This window comes from Orbicella franksi, chromosome 10 (assembly GCF_964199315.1).
Source record: "Orbicella franksi chromosome 10, jaOrbFran1.1, whole genome shotgun sequence".
NCBI lineage: Eukaryota > Metazoa > Cnidaria > Anthozoa > Scleractinia > Merulinidae > Orbicella > Orbicella franksi.
In genome coordinates this window covers 30,918,577-30,930,743 of record NC_138154.1, presented here as the reverse complement: position 1 = coordinate 30,930,743, position 12,167 = coordinate 30,918,577, and the positions used below count along the sequence as shown (strand labels likewise).

The following is a 12,167-nucleotide window of genomic DNA, read 5'->3' as shown; positions in this document are numbered from 1 at the left end:
CACAGTGACATCATAGAAACAAGGAATCTCTATTCCTCCTCCTTAAACTCCTTGCGCCCACACATCCTCAGGCGCACTCCTGCTTTGACCGGACTACCGCATGGGAGAATCAGCCGATTTTTAAATTTTTGAAACGTTTCCGTTATTAACTACGTTACGGTTGAAAATGACATGAAGGGTTTTAAATTTTAATGCGAAGAAAAGTTCTTTTTCCAGTTCACTTGACAATTGATTGGGGGAATAACATACCGTTGTACGAAACCTTGGTCTGATTATTTTTGGCGAGAAGGTGGGGTTGGCGTGCTTCTTTCGGTAGGGTCGCTACTTTCGCGAGGTCGCTGCTTTCGGAATTTCCAAGAGGCAACGATTTTTTACGTTACTTCGGCGAGCTGTAAACAGATTTCATTACATCCCTGCACTTAACAGTCATACAGATGGGCCATAAACAGTCTAATCTGTAAGATAAGCCATCAACAGATATGTCTAGGTTTGAACGCTAATGAGATTCAAATTTATTATGATAAGCATCACAAAGTGTCCTCATTGGTAATATGTCACTAAAACACACACAATTCTGTCAAATATGAAGTAATATGAAAATTTCAAATAACCCTGCCAAACATGAAGTACCAATTAAACAATAATTGCGTTCAATCCTGAAAAATGAGTGGTAAGATGGGCCATCAATGGACTAATCTGTAAGATGATCCATCAAAAGACTAACCCGTAAAATGGACCATCAACAAACTAATATGTAAGGTGGACCACCAACAGACTAATCTGTAAGATGGGCCATCAACAATCTAATCTGTAATATAGGCCATCAACAAACTAATATGTAAGATAGGCCATCAACGGTCACCGAGTGTATCTAATTGTCGAGGGTCGAGAGTCGAGGGTAACATGTCGAGGGTTAGTTAAAAATAAAAAATAACTAAAAATAAAGGGAAAAATAAAATAAAAATAAAAATATATTATATATGAAATAACTTACTGAAGAGATCAAGACAGAATGTTCTTTTGCCAGCTTTTCTTTTTTTTTTTTTTCAGAAAAGCGCTACGTGACACGGCCAAATGACCTCCCGCTCCTTATAGTTTTGGGATTTTGGGAGGTGATACCAACAGCGCTGTCTTTACTGTCACGCAAACGTAAACTCTCATCAGAGGAATGCAAGCTAACTTTCATTTCTCGATTTTCACACTTATTATCTCCTTTTAGGACTGTAGAACATTATTATAAACCATTAACTATCTTTGTTTTCATTGTTTTCGTGCCTTCTTCTAATACTCGCCAAGCAAATAAAATTAACGTAAACGCAGTGGATTGAAATGGGGTTGTTGGTATCACCTCCCAAAGTCCAAGGACTATAAGGAGCGGGAAGTCATTTGGCCGTGTCACGCAACGCTTTAATTCTGTCTTGATTTCTTCAGTAATTTATTTCATATATACTATATTTTTATTTTTATTTTTTTATTTTTCAATTTATTTGTGTATATTTTTTATGTTACCCTCGACTCTCGACCCTCGACAATTAGATACACTCCTGTATGATAGGCCCTCAACAGACAAATCTGTAGATGAGCCATCAGCAGACTAATCTCTGGGATGTGCCATCAACAGTCTAATCTATAAGATAAGCCTTCAGCCCGGACTAATCTGTAAGATGGGCCATCAACAATCCAATCTGTAAGATGAGCCGTCAGCAGCCTAATCTGTAAGATGGTCTTATCTGTAAGATGAGCCATCAGCAGACTAATCTGTAAGACGGCCATCAACAGTCTAATCTGTAAGATGAGCAATCATCAGACTAATCTGTAAGATAGACCATCAACAGACTAATCTGTAAGACGATCCACCAACAGACTAATCTGAAAGTGAAGAATGATCATCGCAGTAAATTTCCCAATTTAAGCAATTGGAAAGAAGCCTGAAAAAAATCAGGGCTTCAACGGGATTCGAACCGGTGACCTCCGCGATACCGGTGCGATGCTCTATCAACTGAGCTATGAAGCCACACATTGGGAGCGAGGCCACTTAATTGAGTTCATATCTTCCCGTGAGGAGTGAAATGATGTGAAGTTTATATGGAATAATTCATATATGAACTGCGGTTGTAGATGAAAGTGAAGAATGATCATCGCAGTAAATTTCCCAATTTAAGCAATCGGAAAGAAGCCTGAAAAAAAAAATCAGGGCTTCCCGTTGCAGTTCATATATGAATTATTTCATATAAACTTCACAACAGACTAATCTGTAAGATGGGCCATAAACAGACTAATCTCTAATATGGGCCACCAACAGACTAATCTGTAATATGGGTCATCAACAGTTTAAAATCTGTAATATGGGCCATCCAGACTAATATGTAAGATGGGCCATCAATAGTGTAATCTGTAAGATGAGCCATCAATAGACTAATATGTAAGAGACTAATCTGTAAGATGGGCCATCAGCAGACTAACCTGTTAGATGGGCCATAAACAGACTAATCTGTAAGATGGGCCATCAACAGTCTAATCTGTAAGATGGGCCACCAACAGACTACTCTGTACGATGGGTCATCAAGAGGCAAATCTGTTAGATGGGCCATAAACAGACTAATCTGTAAGATGGGCCATCAACAGTCTAATCTGCAATATGGGCCATCAACAGTCTAATCTGTAAGATGGGCCATCAACAGTCTAATCTGTAAGATGGGCCACCAACAGACTACTCTGTACGATGGGTCATCAAGAGGCAAATCTGTTAGATGGGCCATAAACAGACTAATCTGTAAGATGGGCCATCAACAGTCTAATCTGCAATATGGGCCATCAACAGTCTAATCTGTAAGATGGGCCATCAACAGTCTAATCTGTAAGATGGGCCACCAACAGACTACTCTGTACGATGGGTCATCAAGAGGCAAATCTGTTAGATGGGCCATAAACAGACTAATCTGTAAGATGGGCCATCAACAGTCTAATCTGCAATATGGGCCATCAACAGTCTAATCTGTAAGATGGGCCATCAACAGTCTAATATGTAAGATGGGCCATCAACAGTCTAATATGTAAGATGGGCCATCAACAGTCTAATATGTAAGATGGGCCATCAACAGTCTAATCTGCAATATGGGCCATCAACAGTCTAATCTGCCTGACGACCATATCAAAATCGGCACAATGCACTTTTTGCTTCATTGATCGTCATGTTTGCCAGATTCTCGAGAATTTTGCTTTTTTTGTTTGCTTTTATTATGTCTTGGTTTAGTTGAGCTTTATCCCGTGACCTTTATTCATGACTATAATGAGTTTTTTAAAAAATGATAAAAACATGACGTTGTTTAATAAACGCCAGGCCCTGGATTGAAGAAAATGTTTGGTAAGGAGGCTAAGTTTGAAATAAATGCTTCCAGCGCTTGTGGTGAAAATACGTTATTAAATAAAGGAAAGCAATGAGCGCGGAATGTGAGACCTCGGAGACTCAAATGGAGACCAATTTTCGCCTTACTGCGGCCTCAGACCAGATTTGGATTATCGCTCACTAAACCACGATAATATTTTATCGATATATAAATTTAGATGGTCATGACAAAAAGTAAGATACCTTAAGGGGCCATTGCATTTGATTATCAAACAAAAAAACATGGCTCATTTTAAGACTACATATACGTTCACCAGCGCTCGGGCTTACACAGTATGGCTACATCAAAAGAATCCAGGATACGGGGGGTTACTGTTTTATTTATGAATAAAAAATATCTACAATTAAAAGGACCTAGTCACAACTACATTTCACATTACAAATATCTTTTGTGGATTAAAAGCAATTTACAACGGTTGCAATAAGACACTTGATAACCTCGTTTTAAAAACATATGTTTTGATCTACTAACAAATCTACGTCCACTCTATATTCAGCAGAAAGAAAACAATACCTTGCATTTATTATTATTCTACATCTCAATTTTTCTACATACACAACTAAGAAAATATTTTCCGTTACTGGTTCTACGTATACGTGACAGTAAATATGAATTGCTTACCATAAAAAATACTTTTCACGCATTAATTTGGGCTAAAATCACTTCTAGGGTATTGCGAGTAAATGAGTCCGTGAAAGACAAAACCCGTCATAAGATTCTGAAAAAAACTTATAACTTTTGAAGATGTCATTTATTGTCAGCAAGAGAGAACAATCATTTCGCACCCGTTACTTAGCAACGCGCTGACTTGGACGTTAAAATTTCAGACTCGATTGATTGTCTGATACAAAACAAGACCAGAAATGTAATTACGCAAATTCCTACCCAACTACAGATGCATCCACCGAATCTCTTTCTTGTCTACCTCCATTTTTATCACTAAAAGGAGCTCCATAAGTGACTATTTACAAAAACATGGAGGGAACAACAGTCTCAATAGACTGCATGGACACCATGTTGTCGATTCCTTTTTCCGTTCCCAAGGGAGGATTCTGTGGAAGGCTCTCTCCGCAGCACCCACAAAAAACCCGCCTTACCCCTTTCCTAAAATCTTTCACGCGCAAAGCATAGACGATAGGATTCACGATTGAGTTAAAGTAGTGAAGAAGCTTGGTGGCATATACTGCATGGTAGAGGCAAGCAAAATCATTTTCTGCGCACGAAAGGGTTGCAGCAGGATCCAAATGAAAGATATAATTGATAACTTTGAATGGCAACCAAGTAACTATGAAAATCACGGTCAATATCAGGAGTGTGACTGCCATTCTTTTCTCAAAATCATCGCTCTTACTGCGCGAACTTAGCAAACTGATCGCTATTATACCATAAGCGATCACAAGAGTGATCATAGAAAGAGCAAGCAAAACCATAATAAAAAAAAATACTCCCCCATTGTCGGCGGCGCCAACGTGACTCTCACGAAGAAAGGATAAAATGCCCAGGAGCAGTGCTAGAGCCCAAATTGAGGCGATGACGGTGTAATAAACCCAAGCTTTCGTGTTACCATGATTAAGTGGTGACAATGCAGCGTAAAGCCTTTCTAAGGCGATGGCAACGAGGAAGAAAATCGAGGCGTACGAACAGAAGATCTCTATAGCAGTGTGCGTGTGTGGCAGGTGACTATCCAATTCCCACCATCTGGTGACTGAACCGCCGATCACACGGATGAACATCGGAACTGCTACTGCACCTACCAGGAGATCAGCTACAGCTAAGCTAATAATAAGAAGGTAGGTTTTCTTGTGAAGGGACTTGGTGGCAGCAAAAGCAGCTATGACGAGGAGATTACCAAGGATGATCGCAGCTGACTCAATGCCATAGACGATGCACCAGGCTCGGTTCTCATCCTCCGTGATATCTATTCTCGGTGGCTGGGACATTTTCTTAATTTCACTGGTATGGCGTGTCAGTTACCTGAAAGGAATATGAAGATTAACTGACATGCAGACGGACTGACTGACTGATTGACTGACTGGCTGGCTGGCTGGATGACTGACTGACTAAATGACTGACTGGCAGACTGACTCACTGACTGACTGGACTGATTGACTGACGAACTGACTGACTGACTGACTGACTGAGTGACTGGACTGATTGACTGACTGACGGACTGACTGACTGACTGACTGGACTGATTGACTGACTGACGGACTGACTGACTGACTGACTGGACTGACGGACTGACTGACTGACTGACTGACTGGACTGACTGACTGACTGACGCCTGACTGACTGAATGTTTAATTCTATGAACCGTATGGTTTTTATTTCAAACCACTTGAAAACGTGAAAGCCACGAAATACACGGGCTCTGCTCAATGCTCAGCCTAGAGTTCAACAGTTTTCAATGACTGGCTGTGGAATGGTGAAAGAAGATACACTGACTTAAACAAATACCATACAACGGATAGCCTGACCAATCAGTTTCGGCGAAATAGACTGATAACGCCATCAATAAGCGCCCTCATAGGTTAAAACAGCTTGTAGCTTACAGTTCTTGTTAACGCTACGTCTAGAGATTTCGAACTCACGCTCTCTTGAAGAGACTCGAGGAGCCCGTTGAGTATTGAAAGATCGAGCGAGGTTCGACTAGAAAAATAAATAAAAACACATGTGAAGAAGAGCCGAGCGATAAGAAAAATACAGGACAGAATGTAAAGACTTACAAATGTTTCCTGACTGTAGCGATGACGGTGAAGCTAGGTAGAGTATAGAGTCCGCAACAATATTAACTTGAAGCTAGATGAGAAAACGTTGAAAAGATTGGCGCGCTAGGAAACCGTAGCGTTTAAATAGTCCTAATTTGCATACATAAATGGCAAGCTAAAATAAAAATTCGCACGTGGAATCCTACACAGCCTTCATTATCATTATCATCTTTATTTGAAAACAACATCGTCACCGATCGGCCTGGGACACAGATGGCTAGAGCTAGTCTAGGCGGGTCAGTCTATCATAATCTGAAAACAAATTTGTTGATTATTTATGAGAGCTTACGAATCATTACAAATGCATAGACTAACATCATCATCAGCAATTTTGTTTTTGTGTGCGTGCAGTTTTAGATCGTTAGAGAAAATTCTTTTCTCGAGAAACGTAAGGGAAATTTCTCTACTACAACAGTTCCAACACAAAATTAGCTAGAATATCTTACGTGTAAAACAAAAAACTGTTGATGCAGTCGCACACGATCCATACAGTGCACACAGCTGAGGCTAAAACGTGATTGAATCCAATTTTTCTGCAGATGTAAAGCTTTATCATAAAGCAAATAAAAAACGTTGAACCTTGATTTTCACGAAAGTGACGGGAGATCTCGATTAGGCAGAAACACTCGCTTCTCGCAGTTCATTCACACCCTACCTCGCATGTTTTATAACAGAAAAAGGCAGGGTGGAGCTTTTCTGTATTAAATAATGTACTGTCGCGTTTACTAATTAGTTTTATGGTGCAGCTTTGCTAACTATGTTGAACAGTTTTTTCGCAACTTTCCTCACACGTGACGAACTACTGATACTCCTCGGTTCCAAAAAATGTACTATGTTTAGCAGTGATTGGCAGCTGGTAAGAGGTTTTATCAAAACCACGCTATGACGAAAGACACGAAAGCAAATGCAATAATCACGGAAAAGTTTATGGCCTGCTCATTCGCAAAAGGTCATCCTTCTTTCTACGATTGACCGAAATTATCGCTGTTTGGAAAGTTATCTCCTTGTAGCAAGCTAAAGCCTCAGTCAGATACGTATGTATTAGTTTGCAGAATAGTTTTTCGAGACTCCTTATTTACCTGTGGGGAGAAGCTGGCTCAAGTTAGCCGAGTAATGTATTATGTATTATGATATGCTTCTGGTATTATTTATTTTGTCTCTTGAACACCTGGCTTAGGTTGTGCAAAGGGCGGATTAACGCAAGACATCAGCGAGATCTTTTCTAAATCAAAAAGTGAAAGCCGAGTTTTGATCCGCGAACACCGTGATGCCTTGTAACCCTCCTGCATAATCAGTAGTTAAAGGTTACTTATTCTCTGTGAGTAAATTAAGTTCCTGATTGATTTGTGTTAAGACATTGCTTCATTAAAAACGAACTGTCAATCATTCTAATAAAAGCCACGATGAATGGCCTGTTGTCTAAAGTTTATAAACACAAGTCATAAGTACAAGGAGATTATGCTAATTCAGACCCGCGGCTTGCTTGTCACTGATAGAAAAGCAGCTTTTCACGGACGCGTTGTGTAAACTGTCGGCGAGTGGACACAACTGAGGCTAAGCACTTTCACTTTGAACTTGCTCTCCTCCAATGAAGCAAAAGTTCTTTTATAAACATGCCAGTATAGAGTATAGAGGCTCCTTTCTGCTGGCATAATGAATTCATAGCGTGCAAACGATTGATATTTGGCAATAATTGGTCTCAGTACATGCGCTTATTGCGTGTTTCGATCGTGTACTAACTTCGCAGGTTGCATATACTAATAACGAGGCTACACATCCTTTAAAGTCATTTTCGAATCAGCTCGTCTTAAGACTCCGACAAATCCGATTTTCTCAAGTTCGTCCATGCTTCAAGCCCAATTGAAACAGATTTCTGCCTCTCAGTACAGCTGTTGTTCAAGTGATTTAAATAAAAAGATTAAAGTAAATGTGACTATCAAATAGCAATCGGGAAATTCTCTTGTTCATAAGTAAGACTAAGGTATTAGTGTTCAGCGAAACTCATATTCCCATAAGTGGAGTACAAAGCCAATGGGTCAGGTACTGAACCACTTAACTGCACTTAATCGGCGTCAACTGTGTAAATACTTAACATTCTTTTTGGAATTATGCAGAATTCATGATCTGTTTAAACCGAGTTAATAACGTCCGAATGTTAATAGAACGAACAAGAAGTCTTAACCAAGCTTTGCGCGGAGCTTTGAGGATGTTTCTTTCGTAATTTCAAGACTGTTAAAAACTATGTGTTCGTCTACATTCTGCTCAACTGGTTTTGTTTTTGGGTCGTGAGAACAAAGTTGTTTACACACACTTTTTGATGCTGCAGATAAGTCACAAGGTTCCTGAGAGATCTTTCTTTAAATCTTACAAGCTTTTTTCTAGCCCGCTGGAAGTCTATTTAAGAAGACGGACTGCGTTAAAAGTTAAGTCAAATAACTTTCAATTGCTTTAGTGGAATGAGCCCATTTCATGTCTAGAAACTGAAACTTTCCTGGTCAAAACTGATACCAGCAGAGACTCGAAATTTCAGCACTGTATGAAGGGAAAAGTTTGGTTTATATTATTTCGTTAAGTTCCCTTGAAATTATTATTTGAAAGCTACAGCTTAATGAGTCCAGCTACCAATATCAAGCTTGAGCTAAGCTGTCAACATCGTCTAGAATATAATGAGAGGTATGAAAATAGAAGAGTTTAAATAGTGCATCAAAATTTCTGAAAATCCATCAAATGACGGTCGTCAACATTAAGAACAAGATTGTTAAACAGACAGCAGTACTGTTCAGATGACTTTCATTGGAAGGCGTTAATAATTTACCAGTCCTGTTAATCACAGTCAGTTAACTCTCCACGCTAGTGCTGGCAAGAAGTATTGTTAAAACTTACAATGTTGATGCGGAGAAAGAAGGTTTCCACCAGCTAGCCGTCAACTTCCTTTTGTTGGACGTTCTAATAGCTGCTGTAAAGACAAATTAAAAGGTTTGCGATGACGAGTAAATCACATACTACCTGAGTAAGGCACCTCGGAGCCGCTGAACACTGTTTAGCTCAACGATATAGGCAAAGCATGCTGGCACACTCTAAAAATCGCACACCTTTGTATAAAATCTTTGATTTTTCTTTTTCAGCGAGGTTCTTGAGTTAAAAGTCCACGAGATTCTTGTTTCAGCGTAGAGTTCTGCCTAAACAGTTAAAGTATCATTGGCACGCAAAATCTTACTTGCAGATTTGTGCTCAAATGTCTTAGTCATTATACACGAGTCACTGCGCAAGCGACGCTCGTCATGAATATACTTACAATGCAGCCAATAAGTTGGCAGTGTACCAAGCCCTCAAGCTATATTTAATCCTTTGTTGGATGAAAGAGTTTAGAATAAAATAGACTGGAATATAACGTAAACTGTGCTTATTCGTCATCGGTAGGCGCTTTGTATCTAAGTGAAGGAATTCTGCTTCTGCGAAATGTTATGCTCCGAATACATAATCATTTGAAATTTATGCAAAAAAAAAACCCTGCGGTCTTCAAATGAACATCTGCAAACAAAAAAAATTGGTAAAAAAGGAAAGGAATTAAATGGTTGTCACTGGCAAAAAATATGGTTATCGGACGTTTCGGCCACTACTGTTGCCTTCTTCAGCAAAAGATGGAAAATGCAAATGTTAAACGGCGTCCTGCTAGAATATGTAATAGATGTGTGATAAAACTAAATGAGCAATAGTCTCTAGAGTATTCTTAATGAGTGTAAAAATTCTTAATGCCATTGTACACGTTCGGTAGCGCTATGTGTTCGTTTATAGCGTTCCTGTCTCGCACGGAATGCTAAGCTTCAAGAATTAGTTTGGCCGAAACGTCCGATAACCATATTTTTAGCCGGTGACAACCATTTAATTCCTTTCCTTTTTTACCAATTTTTAACATGCCTGGCTACACACTGAACATTTTTATCTGCAAACAAACTATGACTGAAAAAAGAAAAAGGTAAAAATCATGTTCTGTTGGGGTTTATAATAAAATAAAGTAATAGTTACACGTACCTAAATACATCGGAATAAAATGCCGTTTACATACGGTTGTACTGAGGTTAAGCAACGTTCAAAGTAAAGGGATTTCAAAAGACGGTTCTTTTTTTAAGTAAAAAAATACGCGGCAGTATGAATACTGAAGAGACCTACCTCGCTTCAGATGTGTGTTACCATGTTTATTCTGATGTTTCTTGGCAGATTTGTGGCCATTAAGGTGGTTTTTCGTTTCACTTCTTTTTGAAAACTGTCCTTTAGAACATTTCCGTGGGAAGCTACCATGCAAGGATACAAGCGTTTATCTCACTTATTCTTTCGAATAAGTTGTCAGGTACCATAGATTTACTTGGTAATACTGACAGACTTCTTAGAAACAAGGCTTTCCTCCAGGTATCTCATGGATTGTTTAAAAAGTTAACTTTACAGGGAATATACAATTGTCCCGTTACATTGTGCCTTTTCAGGTTGCTCTGAAACCATGCATGTTGAGTAGTTTTATATCAGTTGGGTAAGGATTTCACGCAGGCTCGACCCTGATATAATTTATCGGATTTCTCAACTAATAAGAATGATGTTGTCGATGACATCAACTGTCAATGTTACGTACCTCTTAGAACACAGCAAATTTCTCTGTTTCCATTGCCGGGCTTCGTTCATTGAGCATCTTGACTATACAACAACTACTGAAGAGGTGTTTGAAAAGGCATAATAATCTGTTGTGAGACGTCCACTCACCAGGGTGATAGACCTTTGTAGTCAAAATACAACAGATATTACTGACATAGAGCAGGTGCCGCCCATTAGCAGGCCTTTTTCTTTGTAAATATCGACTCATTTTTGTTCGACTAGGTATGTCATAATGCATCGGCACTCTTCGAGAGACTGAGGTTATAACACTTTACAACGCGTCAACCTGATAAAACTCGGTCATGTAATTTTTTTCACTACACGCTTTATTTTTTACAAGAATATTGTTTTTCCGACTGTGACGAAACCGCGCCACAAAGGTGGGCTCTCTCTAACAAAAAAAAAAAAAACTAAGCATAAACGAACCCGAGAAAACACGCAACAACTACCTAAGTCTACAAGCATTTATTATAACAATTACACTAAAATAACATTATACTTTAAATAGGGTAACTAACAATAATACAATAAGCTAAATAATTAACCTTAATTTATTTACAAGAATATAATAAACAAGCTAAATACTTCAGTACACTTAATCTATTTACAAGAATATTCCTTAAAAAAAATAGGCGTTTCCGTAGTTCAGTTCAGTTCAGTTCAGTTCACCTTGCGTCTGAAGTCCTTGTCCATGAACTTGACCCCAACAACGTTCCACCAACACATGACACACACAACGAACCAATTCAAACTCCCGTTTATTACTCCCACCTTTCAACTTACTTCTTCCGATTACGTCTTCACTCAGTCCGGTATATTTCAACTTGACTTCTCCGATTTACTCCAGCTGCCCGATTTACAACGGCCGACTTCGACAGAACTTTACGCTTGTCCTTCGATTGCTTCGACCAGCTATTTACGCTTGTCCTTCGATGGCTTCGACAGAACTTTACGCTTGTCCTTCGATTGCTTCGACCAGCTATTTAGCACTCACGTTCCCCGGCAAATGGCTCTTTGTCGTGAATTTAGGAATGGTTTACTGATGGCTTCTCAGTAATGAAAATGTGCTTCCGGACGTGTTCCTGCCACTTTCTAGCCTCGCTCGTAACTACACTTCAACCTGCTTCTTCTACACACAGAAAAACCTCTCCACACGTATCACCCCAAAAACCCTAAATATGTAAACGCAAGGTGTTACAATCAAAGAAAGGAAAAGAAAACTATTGGTCAAGGACCAACCACAAAATCACCGAACAGAACTGGTTACACAATGAAAGAATACAAATCACATAACCGAGTGCCACGGAATTTTAAACACGATTCCAAACAAGCCGTTCCCATGGGATGT

General features: G+C 39.2%; 1 protein-coding gene across 4 annotated transcripts; it reads right to left on the bottom strand.

The window, feature by feature from the left end:
- Positions 1–3,902: 3,902 nt before the first annotated feature.
- On the bottom strand, positions 3,903–9,406 carry LOC145499949 (adenosine receptor A2b-like). Of its 4 annotated transcripts, none has more exons than XM_081479465.1 (3): positions 9,268–9,406; positions 9,059–9,131; positions 3,903–5,381 (listed from the first exon to the last, which is right to left on the bottom strand). In XM_081479465.1, the coding sequence occupies exon 3, from the start codon at positions 5,345–5,347 to the stop codon at positions 4,373–4,375; it is 975 nt and encodes a 324-aa protein (XP_081335591.1). In that variant the 5' UTR covers positions 5,348–5,381; positions 9,059–9,131; positions 9,268–9,406; the 3' UTR covers positions 3,903–4,372. The 4 variants fall into 4 exon arrangements, with proteins under 4 accessions (XP_081335591.1, XP_081335592.1, XP_081335594.1 ...); XM_081479466.1 differs by having other exon boundaries at positions 9,059–9,128; XM_081479468.1 differs by lacking the exons at positions 9,059–9,131; positions 9,268–9,406 and adding an exon at positions 5,661–9,051 and having other exon boundaries at positions 3,903–5,598.
- Between the last annotated feature and the right edge of the window lie 2,761 nt (positions 9,407–12,167).

Coding starts and splice junctions, on each gene's coding strand:
- LOC145499949 (XM_081479465.1), bottom strand. CDS start 5,347: ATGTCCCAGCCACCGAGAATAGATATCACGGAGGATGAGAACCGAGCC.